Below are 22,924 nucleotides of genomic sequence, written 5' to 3' on the forward strand. Positions count from 1 at the left end.
GATTACTGTACTAATTACTCTCTCTACAAAGAATTGCATTACTTATTAATAATTATTTTCTAAATCACATATCAACCTCTACCTGCTGAACAATACAAGGATAGACATGAAACTGCTCTTTTAATTCTTTTTAAAAATAACATAAAATTGCATCATTTATTATTGAACTGACCAAAGTAATTAAACTGAGTTTACATTAAAAACATAATTCTTTTCTTTATACGTTAAATTTTGATTTAACGTCTATACAGACGTAGATCTATACTGTATTTAATGCAATTACATCAGAAGTAACTAATTAAATTAAAGAAAAATTAAAAGTAATCCCTAACTGTACTTTTTCAAGGGAAAACTAATTAAATTACAGTAATTATTACTTAATAATGCATTACACCCAACACTGGATTTCTATTTCAAACAAATGCTATTTTTTTTTTTTCTGTGAAAATTTCTGAGCAGCAAATCATCATATTAGAATGATTTCTGAAGGATCATGTGACACTGAAGACTAAAGTAATGATGCTGAAACTTCAGCTTTGCATCACAGGAATAAATTACATTTAAAATATATTCTTTAAAAAAGAAAAGTTATTTTAAATTGCAGTAATATTTCACAATATATACTTTTATAGTGTTTTTGATCAAATAAATACAGCCTTGGTGAGCAGAAAGGACTTCTAAACTAATTTTTAGGTTACTAATCTCATTAAAATGGAAAATGTTACTCATCAGTACAAAGGCCAGATGCGGCTGCTTCCAGTGAAACATTAGATGCTCTCTGGCTCATTCTCAGATCACGCTGGAGAACATGATCATCAGGGTCTGAGCAAACCTGTAGTGTTCATGCAGCTAAAGTGCAGAAACAAGTGGAACAAACCAAATACTAAGACTTTTTTTTCCCATTCAAATTTGTAATGAAAAATTGTGTATTAAATTGTGAAAAGAGAAGTATTTTCACAAGTGGTCTCAGACATTTGGACCCCCTGCAGTAATTCACCAGCACTTCCTCTGCTCTGAACGTTTTATGCCTCTTTTTCTCTCCCGGCTCATTTTTTTTCCCCTCGAACACACTCAAATCAATCTCGCTCCCCCCCTTTTCCGTTGAGTAAAACTCTTTGGTTTATTCATAAAGTTTCATCAAAGAGAGTGTGTGGCTGAGTTAGTGATGGCTGAACAGCGCCCTCTACAGATCGAAAAAATATCCTTCACCTTGATAAAGTTACCAGCAGGAGGCTGAAGCTAAAGACGACATAAAATATGTTTAGTGCTGAAACATCATAAAAAAGCAGATAGATGATGTCACAAATGGACAGATTGTGAGCAAACTAATTACCTCACACTGGCCGCGCAGTCCCGTCTCCTGCAGTCGAGACCAGATGCTCTGGATGCGTCCGGCGTGCTCGGGGTGGATGTTACTGTTTCCACACATGCACTGGTGTTTCTGCATCAGGGTGTCGTACACCAGACCTGTAGGGGCACAAATACTTATTTTAAGGAGGGATACAACCTAATATGAATATATTTAATATCCAGATGCTTAGTTGTTTTCCTTAGTTGTTTAGTTGGTAATCCCATGGCAATGATATCTAATCCAGTGACTGACCGGTGGTAAAGCGTGGTTTGGCTGCTGGTTCCTGGACCACAATGGGAAAGGTCGCGGAGGCTGGGGACGATTGTGCCCTGGACAGGGGCCGATGGCCTGGGAAGGTCACAGACAGTCCGGCCGCCTCCATAGATGCCTGATAGTTCCTCAGCTGATGGATCCTCTGTTGCTCCAACAGCAGAGCTTGCTGCTCAGAGACAACAACAGAAGTTTTCTCTTGAAATAAATGTGAAACTTTGCAAGTGAATTTGTGGAAACAAACAGGTTTCATCCTTCATACAGATGAAAATCAAGCGCTTTAGGCGTCCTGCAGTTACACAAATAACCAGCAGGTGGCACTCAATACATTGAAAAACACAGACAAGAGCGTTTTAAGTAGAAAATGCTTCATATTTGGAAAATCAAGGAGAAATACTTCACTTATTATGCTAATTAAGGTTGAATGTTTCAAACTACACTTAACATATTCACAATGCTTTGCATCCAGCTGTTCAAAATGTGAAAAATGCTGCTTTCTAAGGTAGTATATGAAGGTCTGAAGGCAGGAAAGTACATATGGTCAAGGTAGTTCGTTTAAAGAATAAAAATTGCATTTGGATTGGAAGATGAAAATTATTTGTAATTATGCATACATATTTCTTTTTTAAATTTTAGGGTTTGCATTATGCTCACCAAGGCTGCATTGAATTGATCAAATATAAAGAAATATTGTGATATATTATTAAAATCTAAAATAAATGTTTATGATTTGAATATACTTTAAAATGCAATTTATTCCTGTGATGCAAAGCTGAATTTTCAGCATCATTTGCTGTTCAAGAAACATCTTTTTATTATTGATGTAAAATAATTATATATATTTTTGTGCAAACAACATTTTTTTTATGATTCTCTGATGAATAAAAAGTTCAAAAGAACAGCATTTACTTGAATTAGAAATATTTTGTAACATTATACATTTACTCTCAACAATTGAATGCATTTTAGCTGAAAAAAAAAAAAATGTATTTCCAAAAAGCAAAAATCTTACTAACCCCCAAAATTTGAACAGATAGTGTATATTTCAATTTATACTAAGAGACAAGCATTGTAGCCATCAAATATTTGCTTGGATATGTCTAAAGCTCTTTCCGTGATCATTGTACAGTATGTGATGTTATGGTTCCTTGAAGCTGAAACCTCAGGAAGTTCTTCATACGTAAGCTCTGCCTGTTAATTGGCAGCTATCCTCAGTTACGGACACAGCTTTAGTTAGCTGATGAATATTTCATGATTGCAGGAACACGCAGAGGGTTTCAAACCCCCACTGCCCATTAAGAAGAAAAAGAGCTGGACCTAAAGGATCTCGTCGAGCACAAGTGCACACCTCCTGCTCATTTTAAAAAAGCAGTGATTAAGCACTCAGGACCTGTGGTGGCATTAAACAGTTAATGTGTTAAAAAAACACTAGTTTTTCAAGGACTGCACAAACAAACTCACATTAAGCATTTTTATGTTAATAAAAAACACTTTTATTAAACTATTCTTCTTGTGCATTAATGAAACTGGCACGTTACTGTTTGCACAGCTGCTTAGCTAGTAATTGCTCTTTTTGTATTTGACATAAACTCCCATTGTTTTTTGGCAGCTTTAAGTAAAACAGACGCATGTCTTCAGCTGAGCAAGTGCTAGGACGACACACTGGCTGCGTCCGATATCGCATACTCTCTTGAGTAGATTCTCAAGGTATTTTGAATAAGTAATTTATATGATATGTATTATTTATATTATACGTTATATATGAATGCGTGTAGTATGAATGTAAACCGGACGTCCTACATTCACCATGTTGTCATTATCATGTGACCAACCAGCGTCAGTTACATCGCTTCACTGCCATTCATAAATCCTGTCCCGTGGCCTCATGGGATAGTAAAGTGTCCATCGCATGTAGATTTTAGAATCTCACCGGAAGTAGTATGTAATCAGGGTACTTTTTGCTTTCTCTTTTATTGAGTACTGTGAATTCTGATATACTTCTTTTGTCACATATTGTTTTTTGCTTACTATATAGTAGGCAAGTATGTGATTTCGAATGCAGCCAGTTTCTTGTAGCTGCAGATCATTCTTGATGGTTAATAAGCACTTGTTCCACCGACAGGACGGTGCTTGTTTCCTTACAGGAGCCTGTTGCTGCCCTCTTCTGGTGCTCAACGTGTCTGTGGTTCATTCTGTGCCATTCAAAGAAACACCATTTATTGTGCAATTCTACATTCTCAAGAGCGACGGACAAAGCCTTATATTTTATTTTATATATTTTATACATCTATATATATTTTTATATCCCCCATTTTGCGGGAAAGTCCCGAAATTGAGAGCTTTGTCCCGCGTCCTTCAAGACGTACGCTGTATCCTGCATATCGATTAGGTCTGTATTATCTAGTTTTAAATATGTAATAGTGCATATATTGAGCAAAATGCCACTTTTGAGAATTATTTTTTTCTAGCTGACTATCGAGCTATGGACATTGAATAGCTTTTCTGAGGTAAATGTAGAGTTCTGTGACATTGTTCACAAACCGTTTTATTGACTTCTTTCTGCGGTTAAAACACTGATTGAGCGACTACATGAGACATGATACATTTGTGGCTACAACGTTCTGTCACGACACATTAACCCTCTGGGCTGTTGGGTAATTTTTGACCAAACAATTGTATGTTTAGTTTTTTTAGATTTTTTTTTTCTTCATAGGAATGGTACGAAACTTTGTAAAGGTTTTGGAAATACCTGTGTGAACTCCCACACATACACACACAAAAATCATGGACATGATTCGAAAAGGTTAAATGGTCCTGGTAACCATTTACTAAAAAAATATAGTAACATATTGTTTGCGGTCTAAAATTACAGCATTGGAAACAAATGGGAGATGAATTTCATCTAGTGAAAGTGCGGTCCTGCGCCAAAACTAAATTTTACTGAAAGCTCATTTCTTGAGTTATCAACCTCAAATTTGGAACACAGCTTGTTTAGATATATGGCTTTGATTTCCTCACAGTTTTAGAGTAAAACATGTTTAAAATATAAAAAAAATCACAAAATAAATATCATATCTTTCATATCAAAAAGTAACAAAGCACAGAACTTGCTGCGATTTATTGGATGTGAAGAAAGCTACAAATAATTTTTAGTGAAGTTGTTCACTAAAACATTTTTCAGTTTTTCGACTGAAAAAAAAGCATAGACCAAGAAAATGATTCTTAAGATATTGGTTCATCAAAATGAGAATCGATTAAAATTGAGAAAACAATATTTTCAACTCAGCCCTAAAGTTCATTTTATTTAGTAAACTGAATATGTCCCGTGGGGTAAATGACATTATATCACTCGAACCTAGGCAAGCTGAGTGCCAGTCACAGAGCCAATGGTTACAATTAACAAAGCTTACTGGTGATTTAAAGCATGTTATCACCCAGAAAATAGGCTTTCCAACTAATGTAAATCAATATTTACATAGTCTAAAAGTGTTGAATTTGTCTCTCTCCCATGTGAGATAATAATCAAGTGGTCAGCCTGATCCTCACCTGTCTGAAGAGCAGCTCTTCCTCAACTTGTCTCTCTCTCTGCTGGAACTCTTCGTCCTGTTCATCCAGAGGTTCCTGTTTGATGATGACCCCGTGAGGAAGACCCTCGGAGGAGTCTCCCAGCCCCTGGTGCTCCCGCAGCTCCTCTTCCGTCTCCTCCGGGTGGCTCTCGTGCTGTCGGCCCGGCTCGTTCGGCTTAGCCATCATCTGAGGGAGGTGGAGAAACACATCATCACTTCGTCTGATCAATCAGACTTCTACACATACAAATGAATCATTTTATTGGAGAGTACAATAGTAATGTGTATTCAACAGTGTCTGGGAATAACTAACTAAAATTAGCAATGCTACTAAATTATGCACTAACGTTCAAAAGTTTGGGGTTAGTAAGATCTTTTTTCCTTTAAAAAAATAAAAATAAATAAAAAATGTTATGCAGCAAGGATGTATTAAACTACAACAGTTAAGACATTTATAATGTTACAACATTTAATTTCAAATAAATACTTTCGTCTGAAGGTTCAATTCATCAAAGAATTCTAGGAAAAAAATTTAATGAATCATGGTTTCCACAAAAATATTAAGCAGCACAACTGTTTTCAACATTGATAATAATAATAAGAAATGTTTCTTGAGCATCAAGTCATCATATTAAAATGATTTCTGAAGGATCATGTGACACTGAAGACTGGAGCAATGATGCTGAAAATTCAGCATTGCATCACAGGAATAAATTACATTTTTAAATCTATTCAAATAGAAAACTTTAAATTGTAATAATATTTCACAATATTGCTGTTTTTACTGTAGTTTCGATCAAATAAATTCAGCCTTGGTGAGCGGAAGAGACTTCTATTAAAACATTAAAAAAATCATACCGAGCCCAAACTCATGAAATGGAAGTGTATTTTTCCATTTCCAAAAAAAAAAAAAAAAAAATATATATATATATATTTTTTTTAATTATTATTATTATAAAAAAAGTAAAAATTTCAAAAGTACATGATCTGATTTTTGTTTGTTTTAGGTTGTAGTGTAGCTAACACATTTTATCAAAAGCATTTGCAAGCCCTTAAAGTCAGCATAAAATTGACCCTATTTAATTTAATACACCTTTTTTAAACATCAAATAGCCTGTTTCTAAATAGCCTGAAGTAAAAAAGGTTGTGAAATTTGACCAACAGAAAAGGAATTCATAAGAGGATGACTTCAGAACACATCTGCAACACACAAAGATCTTCAGAGTCAAAGCTACAGTTGCATTAAATAACATTCCTGGAACAACAGGAACAAAAGAAACTGTCCTCTTGGCTCAAGTTCATGCTGTGACAGCTGTGTCTAACCCTATCACCGTGGCAATGACAGTTCTAGCCCCGCCCTCACCCCTGCACACACACACACACACACACAGAGTCGGGTAAAAACACGGGCCCCTGGCACTGTGCCAAGGGAACATAATTGACGTCAGAACGCTCTGCAATTGCCTCATCTGTGTGCTTCATTCCAAACAAGCTTTTCTTTTTTCACATTCTCTTTTGTTTTCCTCCCCCTTCCTCGCCACAACTACATCTCTCCCTTCAGCTTAGTGAACATGTTCATGTCATTTCTTTGGAAAAGGAATCAGCCAAAGCCAAAATGATGGGAATAATCCAAAATTTGGGGACAAACATAAATTTCCTCACGAGGATGACATGCTTTTAAACGTCTAGTTGCCACAGATACATTCATACTAGATACCATTTGAAAGCTTAAAAACTTTGCAAAAACATCTCAACAAAAACATCTCCCAGGCCTTTTTGTCATAAAAGTTCAGTAATTTTCAGAAAAAGGTTCAGAACATCAAGCTAGACCTTCTGCCAGTGTTAGCAGCTCAGCACACAAACGTTGGCAGGTATGGCTTGGGTCATCAATATTAATTAAGTTATTTGAATTCTGTCATTATTTATCCATCCTCATGTCGTTCCGTTGGTAAACAATGGTAAGCAAAGGCTGTCAAGCTCAAAAAGTGACAATAAAGCACCATAAAGGTAGTCCTGAGTACTATATTTCTGAAACCAAACGATAGCTTGAATCAGGAAAGCACAGAAATGAAGACAAAATTCACTGTATAGCTGTCAAACACCCAGGATGGCAGCGATCAAAATAGAGCAAATCACCTTTTGAAAATAAACTGACGCGTCAAACATAAATATTGTTTCAATTATATCATTACGCCTCTAGATGGCGACAAGTGACCGTTAAACAAATGAACCTGTCATTGAATCATTCATTCAAGTGATTCGTTCAAAAACGCTCATTCGTCCAGTAATGAAACAAGTGAAGTATTTATGAGTGAGTCGTTGAATCATTTCATCTCTATATGAAACAAAAAAATGGTTATTCTCAATTTATCCAGAATTGTGCAGCTCTAATTCTCTTAAATCTCATTCATGGACTATTAAGTTTCGAGCGAGTCGCTCGAATGGCGGCAGCCATGTTGTGCCTCCATCTTGAAAATACATTAGCCAAAGAGGGACATACCTGGAAATTCAAGCTTCGCCTTTCGCGTTTTTACACTCAGTGGCACCGTGACGAATGCGAGGGGGAGATTACTCGCGACTGCCGGCAGATTTGAAATAATACGGCCACCGTAGGAGTTAAAACGCTCTCGGAATGGGAGGGGCTAGAAAGTAATATTCAGTTGGTAGTCATAAACAATTTCACCGCTAGATGGGAGAAAATCCTACACAGTGTAGCTTTAAATCTATTTCGCATATATTTTCCTAAATGCATTGTATAAAATGCACAAATCAAGGCCACAGATGTCATGCACTGGACCTGCTTTGATATGCTGAAAACCACATGCACAGATTCACAACATATGCCTTCTCACATCTCCACAGCAAACTTCTAACTTCTAAAATATAGGAACGGACTGAAATCTAAACAGCGTAAGCATTGCTTGGGAAGCATTAAATCCTCTGACATCTGCTGAGCAAAGAGGCCGTATTCCCGGAAGCCCCGAGTGTAGCGCTGAGGTGATCCACACCCAGTGATCTCATTCCGACATGTTTGTGTGCAGGCATGGATTACCTCCATAACTAATCTATAATGCACATTTGCAGTGGTGGGTGGGGGGGGAGAGCACAGGCATTAGAAACAAACCAAAAACCCTGTAGGATAATGAGCCAACACTAGTAATCTCTACAGACTTCACCACACACTCCGTGAGCAAACATGAGGAGGAATAAAATGGGGAGGTTGTAGTTTTCCAAATTCATTCTTTTCCCATAGGGATTTAAAATCCTTCAATGAAAAGTTCACGAAGCAAATCAACAAGACTTCATTCATTATTGCAACATTGTAAACTTCATTCCGAATCAAAAAATTATATGAAAAAGTAGATAAAAATGCAGACATTTAGTTTATGAAAGAATGAACTGCTCATCCCTTCAAACATTTTTATGAATATTTTAATAAATAAAAAAATGATGGTACAATACAAATACTGATTTATAGTTACTAAATAATGCATTTTTTTTTACATTTATTTGCAAAATACTTTGTTATATACAATTATATAAGAAGCTTAAGCACAAAGGTAGACAAGCCATATTCATCCATAATTTTCCAGCAAAACATTAGGAAGATTTTTTATTTTTTTTGCAAAATACACTTTAGTTCAAAAGTCTGCGGTCAGTTTTTTTTTTTTTTTAAATAAATTAATACTTTTATTCAGCAAGGACACATTAAATTGATCAAAAGTGAGTTTTGTAATGTTATATAAATAATAAATGTTCTTTCAAATCTTCTATTTAACAAAGAATCCTGAAAATATCCTATCACGGTTTCCACAAAAATATTAAGCAGAACAACTGTTTTCAACATTGATAATAAGAAATATTTCTTGAGTATCAAATCATCACATCAGAATGATTTCTGAAGGATCATGTGACCCCGAGATTGGAGTAATGACTGAAAATTCAGCTTTACATCACAGGAATAAATTACATTTTAAAATATATTCAAATATATTACTGTTTTTACTTTATTTTGGATCAAATAAATGCAGCCTTGGTGAGCATAAGGGACTTCTTTCAAAAATAAGTAGTGGTAGTGGTCATGCATATATTTTGTGTATTCATTTTTTTTTACATTTCTTTTTGTAAAATGCGAATTTTATTTTTCTAGAACTTCAAAAATATAAATCTTTTAAGGTGGGACCAGCAGACAAAATAGTTACTTAAACCCTATTTAATGCAATTAATTAAACAGAACTCCGCATTTCGTCCAAAATTCAGCACCGAAATTGCGCTTCCAAGCATGGATTCAGTCTGGGTCCGCTCATGACTGCAGTCCCACGTACACACAAACACACTAGCAGAGTGCTTCTGGTCTGACCATATAAGGACTGCACATCCTGCTGGTTGCCATGGTGATTAAGGGAGCTAAAGACAGACAGAATGCTGTACCTTGCTGATGTGAAGCTGCTGCTGCTGGAACTGTTGCTTGTGTTTTTCCAGGAACTGCTGGTGTTGCTGTTGAACCACCAGCTGCTGCAGCGCCTGGGCGTTCTGGGGCAGGGGGGCCGACTGCGTGCGTCCGAGGGGCCGATGCTGCCGGAGCTTATGGATGGGATGGGACTGCAGGGGCACGCCACCCAGGCCTGGGGACACAACACATGGGCTTTGGGTTACACAGCAGATTCTAGTTAGCACTTAGCCCTGAACTAATTAACACCTTTGGCCGCTTTTGCTCTCGGGGGGGTGAAGTTTCATGAATACACGCACGACTGAAGATTTAAGCGCATCTCCGTCTCAGTTTTAGGCGGCATGCCCACGGGTCGCTTGTGAAGCATCTAGTGCACACAAAACTGGCAAGATCCTTCTTAAAAGTCATTCAAAAATGCAACTGAATGAAACAGAACACAGACCTTGAGGGGAGATTTTAAAGTGTAACGATTTCAAACGTAACATACCGTCCTAAATATGTGCAACAAAAATAACAACCCCCCCCCCAGAAAAATATATTTGAATAAAAGTAATAAAACGTACGTAAATCGGTAGTGTGTGCATGTATGTATGTGTGTGTGTGTGTGTTTGTATGTATGCATGCATATTATATATATATATATATATATGTATATATGTATATATATATATATATATATATATATATATATATATATATGTATATATATATATATATATATATATATATATATATATATATATATATATATATATACACATACATACAAACATACACATACATACACACATATATACATATGTGTGTGTGTGTGGGTGTGTGTATGTATGTACACACACAATGTGTATATATATACACACACACACAATTACTATATATTATAATACATAATATATTCAGATCATTACATAAAAAAATAAATTAAAAAAATAATAAATTATATATATATATATATATATATATATATGAAATTATTCAATATGAAATATAGATAACATGACATAATATACATATTTAAATACAATCATTGTATATAATAATACAAAATAAAATTGAATATTTATATAGTAAAATACAAAATAAAATATGTATGTACTCCGTTAGACTAAACTGGGAAGGGTCACAACACTTGCATATTGTTGTCTATTTTTAGTTGAATTGCTTCTGTTGCTCTCACCATTTGAAAGTTGCTTGGGATAAAAGTGTCTGCTAAATGATTAAATGTAAATATAAATATATACACACTGAACGATGGATCACCGGAACAAAATCTATTCAGTCAGAAAACGTTTATTTTTTCCCCCAAAATTTTTTAATTGCCATTATTGCGCCACTCCGCTTCAGACACACTCTCCGTCCCTCCCAGGGGCTTGACACTTCCTGTTTGTACACTTCCTGTGCACTGGATTTGCTCATCTCCCTGACAACAGTGGGCGGAGAAAAGGTTAGCTCTTTAACGTGATGGTCTATGATGGCACAAATCATTAGTCAGAATTGACTGCGCCAGTGAGGCGTCTCTCTCTCTCATCCTCAGGATAAGTATTGACCTCTTCTTATTGCCAGCCTCCCTCTCCCGTCTCTCGTGAAGCCGTTCCTGGCACATCAGGAGGCTAATTAACACCGCCTATGATTAATTTGATTAAAATGAGCCTTCTTTAGTGCGTATCGGAGGAAATTGAATCCAATTTATAAAGGACGCTGCATAACCTATGCTGGACTAATTACAACCAATAAATGCATGACAACCGCAGGGAGAACGGAGCGCGACGCATTAAGATCCCGCGAGGCCCCGGGGCACCTGCCTGTTTGGAGGCCCCCCTTTGCTGCAATTTTGAGATATAATGTGCAAATAATGGGAAATTATGTCACAAATGTGAGAAATGTTTGTGTATTACGAGAATCAACGAACCATGCGCATAATACATTTGAGTAATACAACACTCGCAAAGATTAATGATTAAATCTAACATTTTTCCCAAAATGGAAGCAGTGGTGTAAAGTGTGTCAGATGCTTTAGGGTAAGCTGCGCCAATGTGAACCTGCTGAACATTTTTAAGTGGGACCAAACTTCCTTCCTTTCAAAGAAAATAAGACATTTTCTTTATTGAGGAGCTACATCAGGAACAGAGTCTGGAGAACTGCAACATTTCATATTTCCCTACAACCAAAAACATCAGCTAAAATGTAGAATAATGCCATAATCTGTTCAATAAATAATCTTTTTATAAACTCCCCTCCCCCTCTTCTTTTGTTAATGTTTAAAACATAGTAACTACAAACAAACAAATACATAAATCAAAATGAACATATTTTGAATATTAAACTTTATATGGCTGGTTTACGGATATATTTAAGAAAGTGTAAATAATAGCTAGTAAAAAAAAAAAAAATTGCAACAGTGCATTTTTATGTTTTATAATTTTGAATATTGCACGTCTCATGCCTAGTTTACAGATATTTAAGAAAATGTGAATAATGACAAGAAAAATAAAACTTTGAAACATAATAGCACACTGTCTTATTGTATTTTTAATATAAATAATACATAATATAATATAATATAATATAATATAATATAATATAATATAATATAATATAATATAATATAATATAATATAATATAATATTAAAGTACCAAGGATTCAATTTACAAGGCAATATATTCTATGGTAATATGTTCTAGACATTCTCTTCTCATTTCAGTTGTCAGCTGATGTTTTGAAAAATAATGCATACATTTTTTCTTTCTTTTACCAGAGACAACAGTCAGCGCTCACCCTATCTCTGCAGGTAAAAGGTGTCCTGGTAACATCAATATTGGTTATTATGACTGAGACTGACCTGCGACCATGGAGTTCTGAGCGGCTGACTGCTCCAGAAGCACCATATGCTGGAGGAGTGTGTTGTGTGCCGAGCCGCTCTCCCGCTCTAAGGAGGAGGCAGTCAGGTAAGACGGCAGGTGGGCTCCTGGCATGAACGGAGTGGTTATGGGTATTCCTGGCACTGCCATTCTGTCACCATCCTGCTGGCCAGATGCCATCTATGTGAATAGAGAGAGAGAGAGAGAGAGAGAGAGAGAGAGAGAGAGAGAGAGATCATAAGCCAAAAAGAATCCAGGGCAAAGAAGACAGGACATTCCCCCGTAAATAATTCTTGTGTGAGGATATTGCTTGCGTCAGTAAGCTGTGGTCAGCCATTGTCTCTCAAAAGGCTCTTTTTGAAATGCCACTGGTGCTGAAAAGCCACATGTGGCAACCTGACGGTCCAGACAATGGAGTCTCTATGAGCGCACTGCAAGAGGGCCGGCCCCCCGATGGAGAAAAAGAAAGATGGACTCACGCTGGAAGGGCCGGTGGCTGGCAGGCCCAGGGTGATGTTGGGAAGGGAGGGCGATGTGTACAGAGACAGCTGGCTAACAGGACCCTCTCTGCCGGCGAGTCTGTGTGCCAAAGATGGCTGGAACGACACACACACACACACAAACATATGCACAGATAAATAAACCCCACCGATAAAAACAAACAGCTCTGTCTGGTCGCTCTCCGGACCCCTGCGGGACGCGTCTACAGAAGGAGACTGTCGACGTCTGAAAAACATGCATGGAAACAGCCAGGAAAATTGCAGGACACTTCCCAAAGCAACATGACAAGTGTGACCACCAATAAAACTGAGCTAAAACTAAAAAGCAAAGAGATTTACAGGTCCATTTAAGAATACACCAATAAGCCAAACGAGAGATGCCATGTGTTGCAGATATGTAATACTTATAAAGAGGCTTTAGGCACAATGAAGGAAAGTGTGAAGAAAAAAAACACCTTAAAAGGGGATTTTATAAAACGGTGGCAAAGACACCATGGCACATTCATTTGTATAATAATGCTAATATAATTTAATAATATTCTTTAATCTTTAATAATCTATTTTTTTTTTTTTTTAATCAACTTACGAACACCCTGGCAAACCCCAGTTTGGGAAAGTTTACTAAGGCTGTACTGTCCTAGTCGATTAGTCGATTAATTGGTCGATACGTTCTGGTTTGACCAAAATTCTGATTGGTCGATTTTCTGCCGCGTTTATTTCATCAGTTTTGCCGCGCTGAGGCGCGCTCATTTCATCAGGTGGAAAGCACTAACTGCTAATGGGGGTGTTTTCAGAGTACCCTTGTTTCACTGTAACAGTCTGTCTTCAAAACACCCCCCTTGTTTTCACCTTTTTTGGATAAGCCCAACCCAAGAGAGAGCGTCGAGCGTAGAAGGTTTGATGCTGAATATTATTTATTTAATTGTGAGAGCGTTTAATAGTCAGTCCTCTTCTAATATGTCAACAACAAAGAAATCGACAGTGTGGCAGCATTTTGTTAAAATTGATAACAGGAAAAAGGTCGAATGCAAAGTTTGCAAGCAAGTTTTCCACAGCTCGACGACAAACATGACATATCATCTAAAAGTGGTAAGCTCACTTGTCTGCGTTAGCTTGCCCTGTGTGTTTTGAGTAGGCTATATGAACATATCAGAATTTGCATATTTCAATGTTTTAGTGTGATAACCTAACTTTTTTATTTTTTATTTGGAGCCTAATGCGCAATTGCGCTGTGCTGTTGGTTGTGTTAGTTTTGAGCCTAGGATGCTTTATTTTTCAGTTATGCACTTTATTTCGTTTCTGCTCTTGATCTGGTTTGTTTAATAAATATTCTTTTTTTATTAAAGTGGACGTGCCTTTTGTTTTTATTAAGAGTAAAAGCTTAATAGTCTATTCGTGTCTCAGCTGCGAAGCTGAGCTCATGTTCAGCCTCGCTCGGTGCGAGGACATGCACGGTGAAATGATAGTGTCTGACAGTTATAACTTCTTATTATAACATATGACAAAAATAATTGTCTAAATTATGTTGCATATTCCTCAACAGTTCTTGTGATGATATCACTAGTTGACAACATAGTACTATTTTCGGAAATCAAGCTATGATATTGCGCAGGTGCACGTGATGCAGCGCTGTCAGAGCTGACAGACTCAAGTGTCAGACTCATTTCAGTGCAAAATAATTAGGTCAAAAACTATTTAATATACTGCAAATAGCCTACTAGTTGTTTATGTTTATTTATAATTCATTTAGGCGGACAACAAGGCTACCAAGTACTGCGCACAGTGCGCATCTAATTAATTTAACGTTTTTTTTTTCTAACGTCATTTTTAGTCATTTTTAGTCGATTTTAGTAGATTTTTAGTCGAAAATCTCAGGACTTCAGTCGACCAAGATTTTCTTTGGTTGAGTACAGCCCTAAAGTTTACCATGATAAAAACTTAACTCACTGCAAACGTCTACATGCTATCGTGATCTTAACCAGTTGTGGTCATAGCTTCATCACCCAAAAAGTCAGAGTCACACTACAGCTGGTGAAGTATACCGTGCTCTGTACCTCCATTGGACTGTTGGAGATGGATCCAGCGATGCCGTTCTCATTGGTAATGTTGTTCGAACTGTTGTTGGGTGAACTTGGACCAGAACCAGGAGCACTGCTACATGCCGATTCTGAGGGAAAATGGGTGTGGAAAAACGCGCTTAATTTGGTGTCAGTCAAATCTGCACGGATGTTGGAATCATGGCCTAGCAGTCAGGTCATTGATCTGTGGTGAGCATGCAGGAGACACAACTTACCCACTCTTCTGCCAATCATTTTTTGACATGTCTCTGCTTTCACTATGAATAAAACATGAACAATGTTCAAGATGGATGCTCTCACCTGCCATGTCCAGAGAGCGTTTCTTTGCAGTGGTGACCTGCCCATCCTTCCGCCGAAGCAACGGGCTACTCCTGCGCTCCGTAACTTTCTGCTTCAGCCTGGATCGTAGCTTCAGGTTAGGCTCAGATGCTAATGGGAAACGGAAAGAGGACAGTCATTAAAATAAAGCAAGAACAGGATAGATATTTAATCCTGCAACAGTGCTTTCAAGTAGCAGGATGTGTGACATTACAACTAAATAGAGAACACACACTTAGGCTTTGTTCCAAAACTGCCTTTTTGTCAACTGCATACCTTTCCTTAGAATCAGCCCTAAAGCCATCTCATCACCTATTACGACTAGAAATGTTTCTCAGTGGAGAATTGGGATGTTTTGGTCTGATTTGAATTAATTCATTTTATTTATGAATGAATGTATGTATTTAAATGTGTAATTATTTAATTATACATTTTTTCTAATTCATTATAATTCATAAAGCATTCTATACTGAAAAGTGTGGATGAAAAATAGATAAAGCATTGATTATTTTACATAGTATTTGTGTACAAAATACTTTATGCTTAAGCTCACTATTTGTATATACAATTTACTGTATGACATTGGTATGTATGTATGTACGTACGTACAGGTATGTATGCATTTCTGGATGGATGGATGGATGGAAAACTTAAAAATCCTGATTCTCCACCGAGACAGATTTCTGCTCATAAGCAGTGAAAAGATGGCTTCAGGACTGATTCTGCGAAATACAACTGTTAAAAAAGCAAGTAGTTCGAAACTAGCTTGACCTGAACCAAGCAACTAATTAATCCTTATAAAAGAGGCCATCTCTGGTCACTCATTATGTTTGTGAATTCAGATTCCAGTTGAAAAACAATGGTGCAATCCAGCATTTGAACAACTTCCAGCCTGGCACGGCAACTTGCCCAAAAGTTTAATCAAGTCTGTCTAAGTGTAAACACTGTAAATGAATACCCTTGGTTCCGAGTGCTTTCAGTCAAACAGTTTGCAAACACATGCTCTTGGGAGTGCGACGTAGCGTGTCAGAACAGGCCTGCCACTGAGGCCACGCACAGGCCTGGCCAGCAATTAATAAAATGAAAGCTCACCGAGAGGGTCATGCCTATTTGAAGCTGTCATCCAGGCACGGACGTTTCTCCCATTAGCCACGGCTGACATTTTCACCTGCTCACATACTCCAACAATGACCTCTCAATCCCTCTCTTGCCCCAATTGTGCTTTGGCGCTTGATCCTTGCTTCGTTTGTGACCCATTGTCAAAATATGCATGACCCAGAAATGAGAGCACGCAAAGTTCATTAGGACCAATGCACTCAATAGTAATTTAGAACATAACCTCATCTGCAGACACTAACAAAAGCCATGAATAAACCTGTCAAAGCGTTCAAATCATACACACAGATCTGCCCTGGGTGTTAAGGGGCACGCGTTTTCCAGCCATTGAAAAGATTTGGCAAGAAAAAAAAAAGAAAAAAAAACGCTTTTTTTTTTCATACACCATTTAATACCCCGAGTATTTAAGCATAAACCTAACAATTTTTTTTTTTTACATTTCTGCTTAAAACAGGAATGGGTAAGATATAAATGGGCTAAGAAAAATAAACTAAAACTTATATAGAATTAATATACATTAAATCTGGGTAAAACTTAAATGTTGTACAAGATCATATTATTTAATGCAATAGCAAGAAGTTATATATATAGGGAGGCTGTAACTAAAAAAAAATAAAAATCGGATGAGAAAATAATCCATATTACAAAAAATAAAACAATGCAAATATTACAAAATCTGACATTACATTTTTTATAAATCATTTGTTTTCTAAAGTAACACTGTCCAACAGCGACACCAGCAGGGAAAGTTACAGCGGGACGCCGCGACTCTCTTGCCTCCCCTGAGCCCATTGACTTTTAACAGACCCCCTAAAGTGTGAGCTGGGTTTGGAGGGGGGTAATTGAGAATGAATGGGGGAAAGTCACGTGAGAGGAGGCAATGCCTCCATCGTGCTATGATTGGATATGATTGGTTTTGATTGGATATGATTGGTTTGTGCGATAAATCCTGCCTTGTTTCGGTGCGCTTTCGCAAATAGGTCTGAATGAAAAACATTATGGTGTTAATGGGAAGACTATTAAAAAGTAAGTAAACAACTCACCCACATATCACTGCTTTGTCACGTAAAACCAAACTTGAAATGGCCTGAAAACATGATGACTGTGGGTTTTTTAAGTGTTTGTTTTTACAAACACTAAGGCCTATCGTTTGTGACCAGTGTTTATCGAGCTTGATGACTGATGATCTGAAAATAAGTTGAGCATAAAAAGAACGGCTGAACATTAGTTCACAAAATATATTGCTTAAATTGTTACTTCCTTTAAAAATGCTTAAAAACACAAACTTTTTAATAAATAGAAAATGAATTACATTGTTAATGTAAAAATACAATATAAAATTGTATTTGGTTTGGCAAAAAAATCTGATTATTTCTTCTTTTTTGGGATATGAAATGCTGCATTGACTGCTACTTGGGTTCGAAAACTCATGCAAGTAATGTTGAACTATTAATGATGCTTATAAAAGTTAACAGTGCAATGTTTCTGCATTGCTTCACAGAACAGAAATAAACACCAGAATGAATGATCATCTTATAAACACCAAAAATAATGTGATTAACACAGAGAGCACTAACATATTCCAGCAATAGAGTAAAGCAAATGATACTGAAAATTGCGCAATTGCATGCACATATTCTGCACATTTTGGTGTTAAATGTTGGCTAAAACATAACATTCGTTACCTCCTACGGAGTCATAACATGTTACAGATGGGTTCAAATGAATGTTCAATGTAAAAACCTATGCCACTGCCACTAATAGGCAGATGTTGAGGAAGCCAAGGTTCCATCACTTCTTCTCTCAAGAGCACTCTGTTCTGAAAAGCCAATCTTGTGGTTATACTTATCAAACTAGGTAGATATGAGGATGGCACTTCTGGTAAGTGGTAGGAAACATTCCCAGACATCTATGTTAAAGAAAGCTAGGCATGCTGCCATTAATGCCCTGCATTAGCAAGGGTGGAAAAACAGGAGCAGTAATAAAGACAGGAGTAAATTTAACATGAGCCCTGTTCGGCTTAAAACTTTTCACCGCAACTGAGCAACACCTCAAAGCTAGATTCAATTTTGTTTTGTCGTGCATTTAAATTGAGATTCAAAACCCAACAGCCATTGATCTACGAACCGAGTAATTGATGAAACAAACACTGTACAAACTACATCTCAGGCTGTACAGCTTCAGTTTGACCACTTGATGAACTGCAATAGTTTTAGCATGAAATATAGGCCATAGTAGGCAGCTGTAAAGGGAATGGATGAGCTCTCTCACTGACAGCAAAGAGGACTCGAGGCCCTTGACTCTCACCTGCCTCTTCTAAAAACTGTTGAGATGGCAGAACCGCATGCGAGTGTGTCTGTTCCAGAACTCTGACACGTCCGCTGCAGTGGCCCGTGATATTTGCTGATGTTACACACTCGCACACGTCTGCTTCAGACTCAACTCCTGAAGGGTGACGGTGACCCTACCGGGCAGGTTGATAATGCCAAGATTGAAAACTATTTTCAAAAAGTCAAAGATCAACATCAAGGTTGTAACATGGTTGTAAAGTCACCATGAAATCAAAATTGACAAGTCTTGTTGTTGTTTTTTAAATTACAGTATTTATAATAAATTATCCATAAACATAATTTTTGAACCCAGCATGTACCCTTAATCAAATTAACTTCCCCTTCCTTTTGCAGCGATACCTCTTCTCTTCTCTGATGACGTGTTTACTGGCACGAGGGCGGGACAACCTGTCACTCACATGAGATCGACCAATAGCAAACCACAACCATCCAATCAATTCCCAATGGACAAAATCAAGCCCTGCCAGACAGTTTTTTTCTTGTTCGAGAAGCTGCTTTACTAAGATATACATCACAATAGGGAAGAAAAACTATTGCAACTTCCGTTTCAACTTTAACCAAAGTACATAAAAATGCACTAGGGATGCAGATATTAAAATCAATAAGCCAATATTTCTTTTCATTTTATGGCTGAAAAAACAAGTGACCAAAATAAGAACAAATTCTGCAATATTTTGTAAATTTAAAATTTAGACCTAAAAATCAATTGTTTCACATGTTACAAGCTAATTTAAGCATCAAACAATTATAAATCTTTGAAATTTGCTAAAGATTACATTTAACAGTGTCGATTAATTATGTTAGATGGCAACAAATGTAACAGAGTAAATGCAAAAATCGGCAAAATGACCTTGCATAAATAAATATCCAATATTGGCCAATATCAAATGATAACGCATTAAAAAAATTAACATCAGTCTATTAATAAATATATATTTTTTTTGTTATCCCTTATTTTTTGCTTCCACTTGGCATATCAGCTTCTGCAGAGCACCGAGAAGGACCTCAGATCACAAGCTGATGCATTCAATCTCAGAACATGAAATACAAGAGACGATTTTGAAGGTACATTTTCATGACGATGATGATTGCTGAAGAGATCTGGAGGAGTTATCAGTCTGATAAGAGCATGCAGGCAGTGTGTTAGCTAGGACAAGTTGTCAACAGAGCCGACAGGAAATGACATGCAGAAGTCATCACCCTACAGCTATTAAAAAAGCACTTAGATCCAGATAAGGGAAACAAGCTCTTAGGAGGCGAACAGAAGTCGTGTGGAGTGGACATCGTGTTCAGGGCAGGGCATGGATACTCATTAGCAGTAGACAAGGCAGTTTTAAGTCTAGGCATTTTAAGCAGTCTAAGAACTCTTAAACAAGATTATTATTTTCTAGCAGGAGACCCCCACATAGAGTGGATTCAGACTAACTTCAACGCCTACGATTGGCCATTGCATTCACGGGCTCAACAAACATGTCTGTGATTGGCTACTGTGCTCAATGCTGCAAAAATACATTATAAATAGAAACCTTTGATGCTCTACACAAAGCGCTCACACAAATACACACGGGAGTGTTTGAAAGCAGCTGCTTATCAGCGGGATATCATTAGTACTCTGTACTACAGAAAACCTGGTATCGCTACGCTTTTAAAATGTAAATATCGATTTGGTACCGAACGCTAATTGGCCGTCTTCCTCAAGCGCTTACACGATACGCACTTATCAGCTTTTGGTAGACCTGATAATGAACTATTATCCAAGAAACACGTTAAACCACAGACCTGTGCACTCTTCCGTCCAGAGGTCGCATTAGACTTTCTCATTTTCCGTCATTTTCTATTATTACCCCGTCATTTTAATTTTCATATTTTAATAAGACAAGACTTTTAATAAAACATTTTTTTTTTATTTTTTTATTTAGGAAGAGATGAAAAGAGACTCTGTGTCACTTTTCATGTTCAACACCACACAAAGAAGATTTGTTTTTCCGCAGTGACAGTGGAGGCCACTAAGGGGCCGTTTAACGACACCGTTTTCAACTAAAAAGGGAAAACTTTTCATGCGTTTCGGCCGTTCATTTACACAACAAGAGTGTTTTGGGAGCCTGAAAACGCTAACATTTACAAATGGGTTTCAAAGTGCACGTTTTTGAAAAGTAAATGCTGTTATTGTCTTTTGTAAACTACAAAAAAGCGAATTTGTGAAAACGGTGATGTCATGCGCATGCGTATTACGTGTTCATCGTAGTTTATCTTTACAAAGTGACATCGCCAACTACTGGCCTGCCATGTGAACGGGGATTGTTTTGACAAAATTATCGCCTGTACACGAAAAACGGAAAGTAATAACTTTTCAGTTTTTAGTACATCGTTGTCATGTAAACTTAATCTAAAACAACTATGAACAATACAATATATTTAAAAAAATAAAATTCCGACTGTAATACGAACAAACCGTAAAAAATGAACTGAACTAAACTCAATCGAAGCTCTGTATCTTCCTGAACTCAAGTCTTCCTCCAGGTTCACATCAACTTAAACTGGATGCTCGCCTGTGTGTAATCTAACACATCAAGGGAGACTAATGCAGAGGCAACTCATTAGATTTAGCATCTTTGCCTCTGACTGATGACTTCTCGTGGCAGTTTTAATTTTGTTCTGGAGGCAGAACTCTGTTGCCATACTGGAGTGCACACGCCACCAACTGGACAGGGGTGGGAATTACAGTTACATGTTAGAATACATCACCCTCAGTGTAATCTGTCAAAATTACGGACGGCCTTCAGATTTTTCCATCAGTGCTAAAAAAAAAGAAAAAAAAAAAGAGTCAAAATATTCGGTTGACGCGACATCTGCTTCTGTCCTTTACTGCTGTTCACCAGCCTGAATCCCAGCTGTTATTAGCAGGTATTAGGTCACAAATTGCAACCTCCAGGCTGATTAGTGTAATTGTGTTTAAAGCTCAAACTCAATTCCTTCCAGATTTCTCCATCCTCGGCTTTCTAATTCTGTACATTCCCTAGTGAAAATTGACGTGTCAACATAAATGTGAAGAGCACTTTAATGTAACCTGCAGGCGATTCATACGGAGTACAAATGAGAAGTGCAACGGCAATGCTTTGTGAAATGTCTCAAACTCATTTTCTGTAAAAGTGTCCTATTTCTGATCAAATTAGAGCAAGTACAACTTGCATTTCACAAAGTGAGGCATAACAGACATTCATCTACTCACTGCCCCAAGGCGGTTAAGAGCAAATCATATTTTGAGCCAGGAACAAACACTTTGTACATGACATGTAAAAGAATGAGTCACACAGCAACAGAGTCACAGTTGCTGCAAGCCTGCTCTGCGCAAAAAGTCAGCTCTGTGACCTTCCTGCCTGCTCGAACACGTTCAGAAGAGAGAACGCATGAATGAAACAAAAGAGCTCTCGCTGAGTCACATACTTACAGGATACATTCACACCTAGCGAGGAGAGAAAGGAAGAACGTGTCAACACCACTGCTGAAGAATGTTACTTTAAAAAGTAACATGCTACAACATTGCATTACTTTTTCTTGCAAAGTCATGTTATTTTATCCTCTACTTTTTACTTTTTTTAATCCCCATCTCACATTCACAAGAAACAACGTAAAGCATCAGAAATCCGAACGTTACATTTCTGACAAAAAGTTGCAATTTTTTTTTGTCATTGTTTTTAAAGATTTTAATTCTGTGGTATAATCATCAGAAACAAGACAAGGCCATTTCTTATGACCAAGTTTATGACGAATACACACAGTGTTATTTTTGGCTGCTTCATACTAACAAATGGGAAATTAACATTATTTATTTGAAAGTGTAAAATTTGTGTAGTTAACAACTATTGTTATTTTATGTTATTTTATGCATTACATGTAAAAGTAATGTTACTTATTTGAAAAAAGTACCTGATATTGTGTCAATTTAAGTGAATTAGTGGAAAAATCTGATTATATAAATTAGTGAAAAAAATCTGAATACATAATTAACTGATACTGTGAAAATTATATGAAAAATCTGATTACATAACGTTACTTCTTTTAAA

At 36.9% G+C, this 22,924-nt stretch overlaps 1 protein-coding gene across 5 annotated transcripts in view; it reads right to left on the reverse strand.

Moving 5' to 3' along the window:
- Nucleotides 1–22,924, reverse strand: part of hdac4 (histone deacetylase 4) — a 218,259-nt gene that overhangs the window by 56,915 nt on the left and 138,420 nt on the right. For 4 of the 5 annotated variants that reach the window (XM_084123200.1, XM_084123201.1, XM_084123204.1 and 1 more), the window contains 8 exons: nt 15,376–15,504; nt 15,040–15,164; nt 12,977–13,093; nt 12,479–12,677; nt 9,619–9,812; nt 5,168–5,374; nt 1,604–1,790; nt 1,334–1,467 (listed from right to left, as the gene is read on the reverse strand). In XM_084123200.1, the coding sequence (XP_083979326.1) occupies nt 1,334–1,467; nt 1,604–1,790; nt 5,168–5,374; nt 9,619–9,812; nt 12,479–12,677; nt 12,977–13,093; nt 15,040–15,164; nt 15,376–15,504 (1,292 nt within the window). The remainder of the gene's footprint in view (nt 1–1,333; nt 1,468–1,603; nt 1,791–5,167; nt 5,375–9,618; nt 9,813–12,478; nt 12,678–12,976; nt 13,094–15,039; nt 15,165–15,375; nt 15,505–22,924) is intronic. The other variant, XM_084123202.1, reaches the window with a different exon arrangement.

The sequence above is a fragment of the Abramis brama genome (genome assembly GCF_963993115.1).
Source record: "Abramis brama genome assembly, chromosome: 8".
Taxonomy (NCBI): domain Eukaryota; kingdom Metazoa; phylum Chordata; class Actinopteri; order Cypriniformes; family Leuciscidae; genus Abramis; species Abramis brama.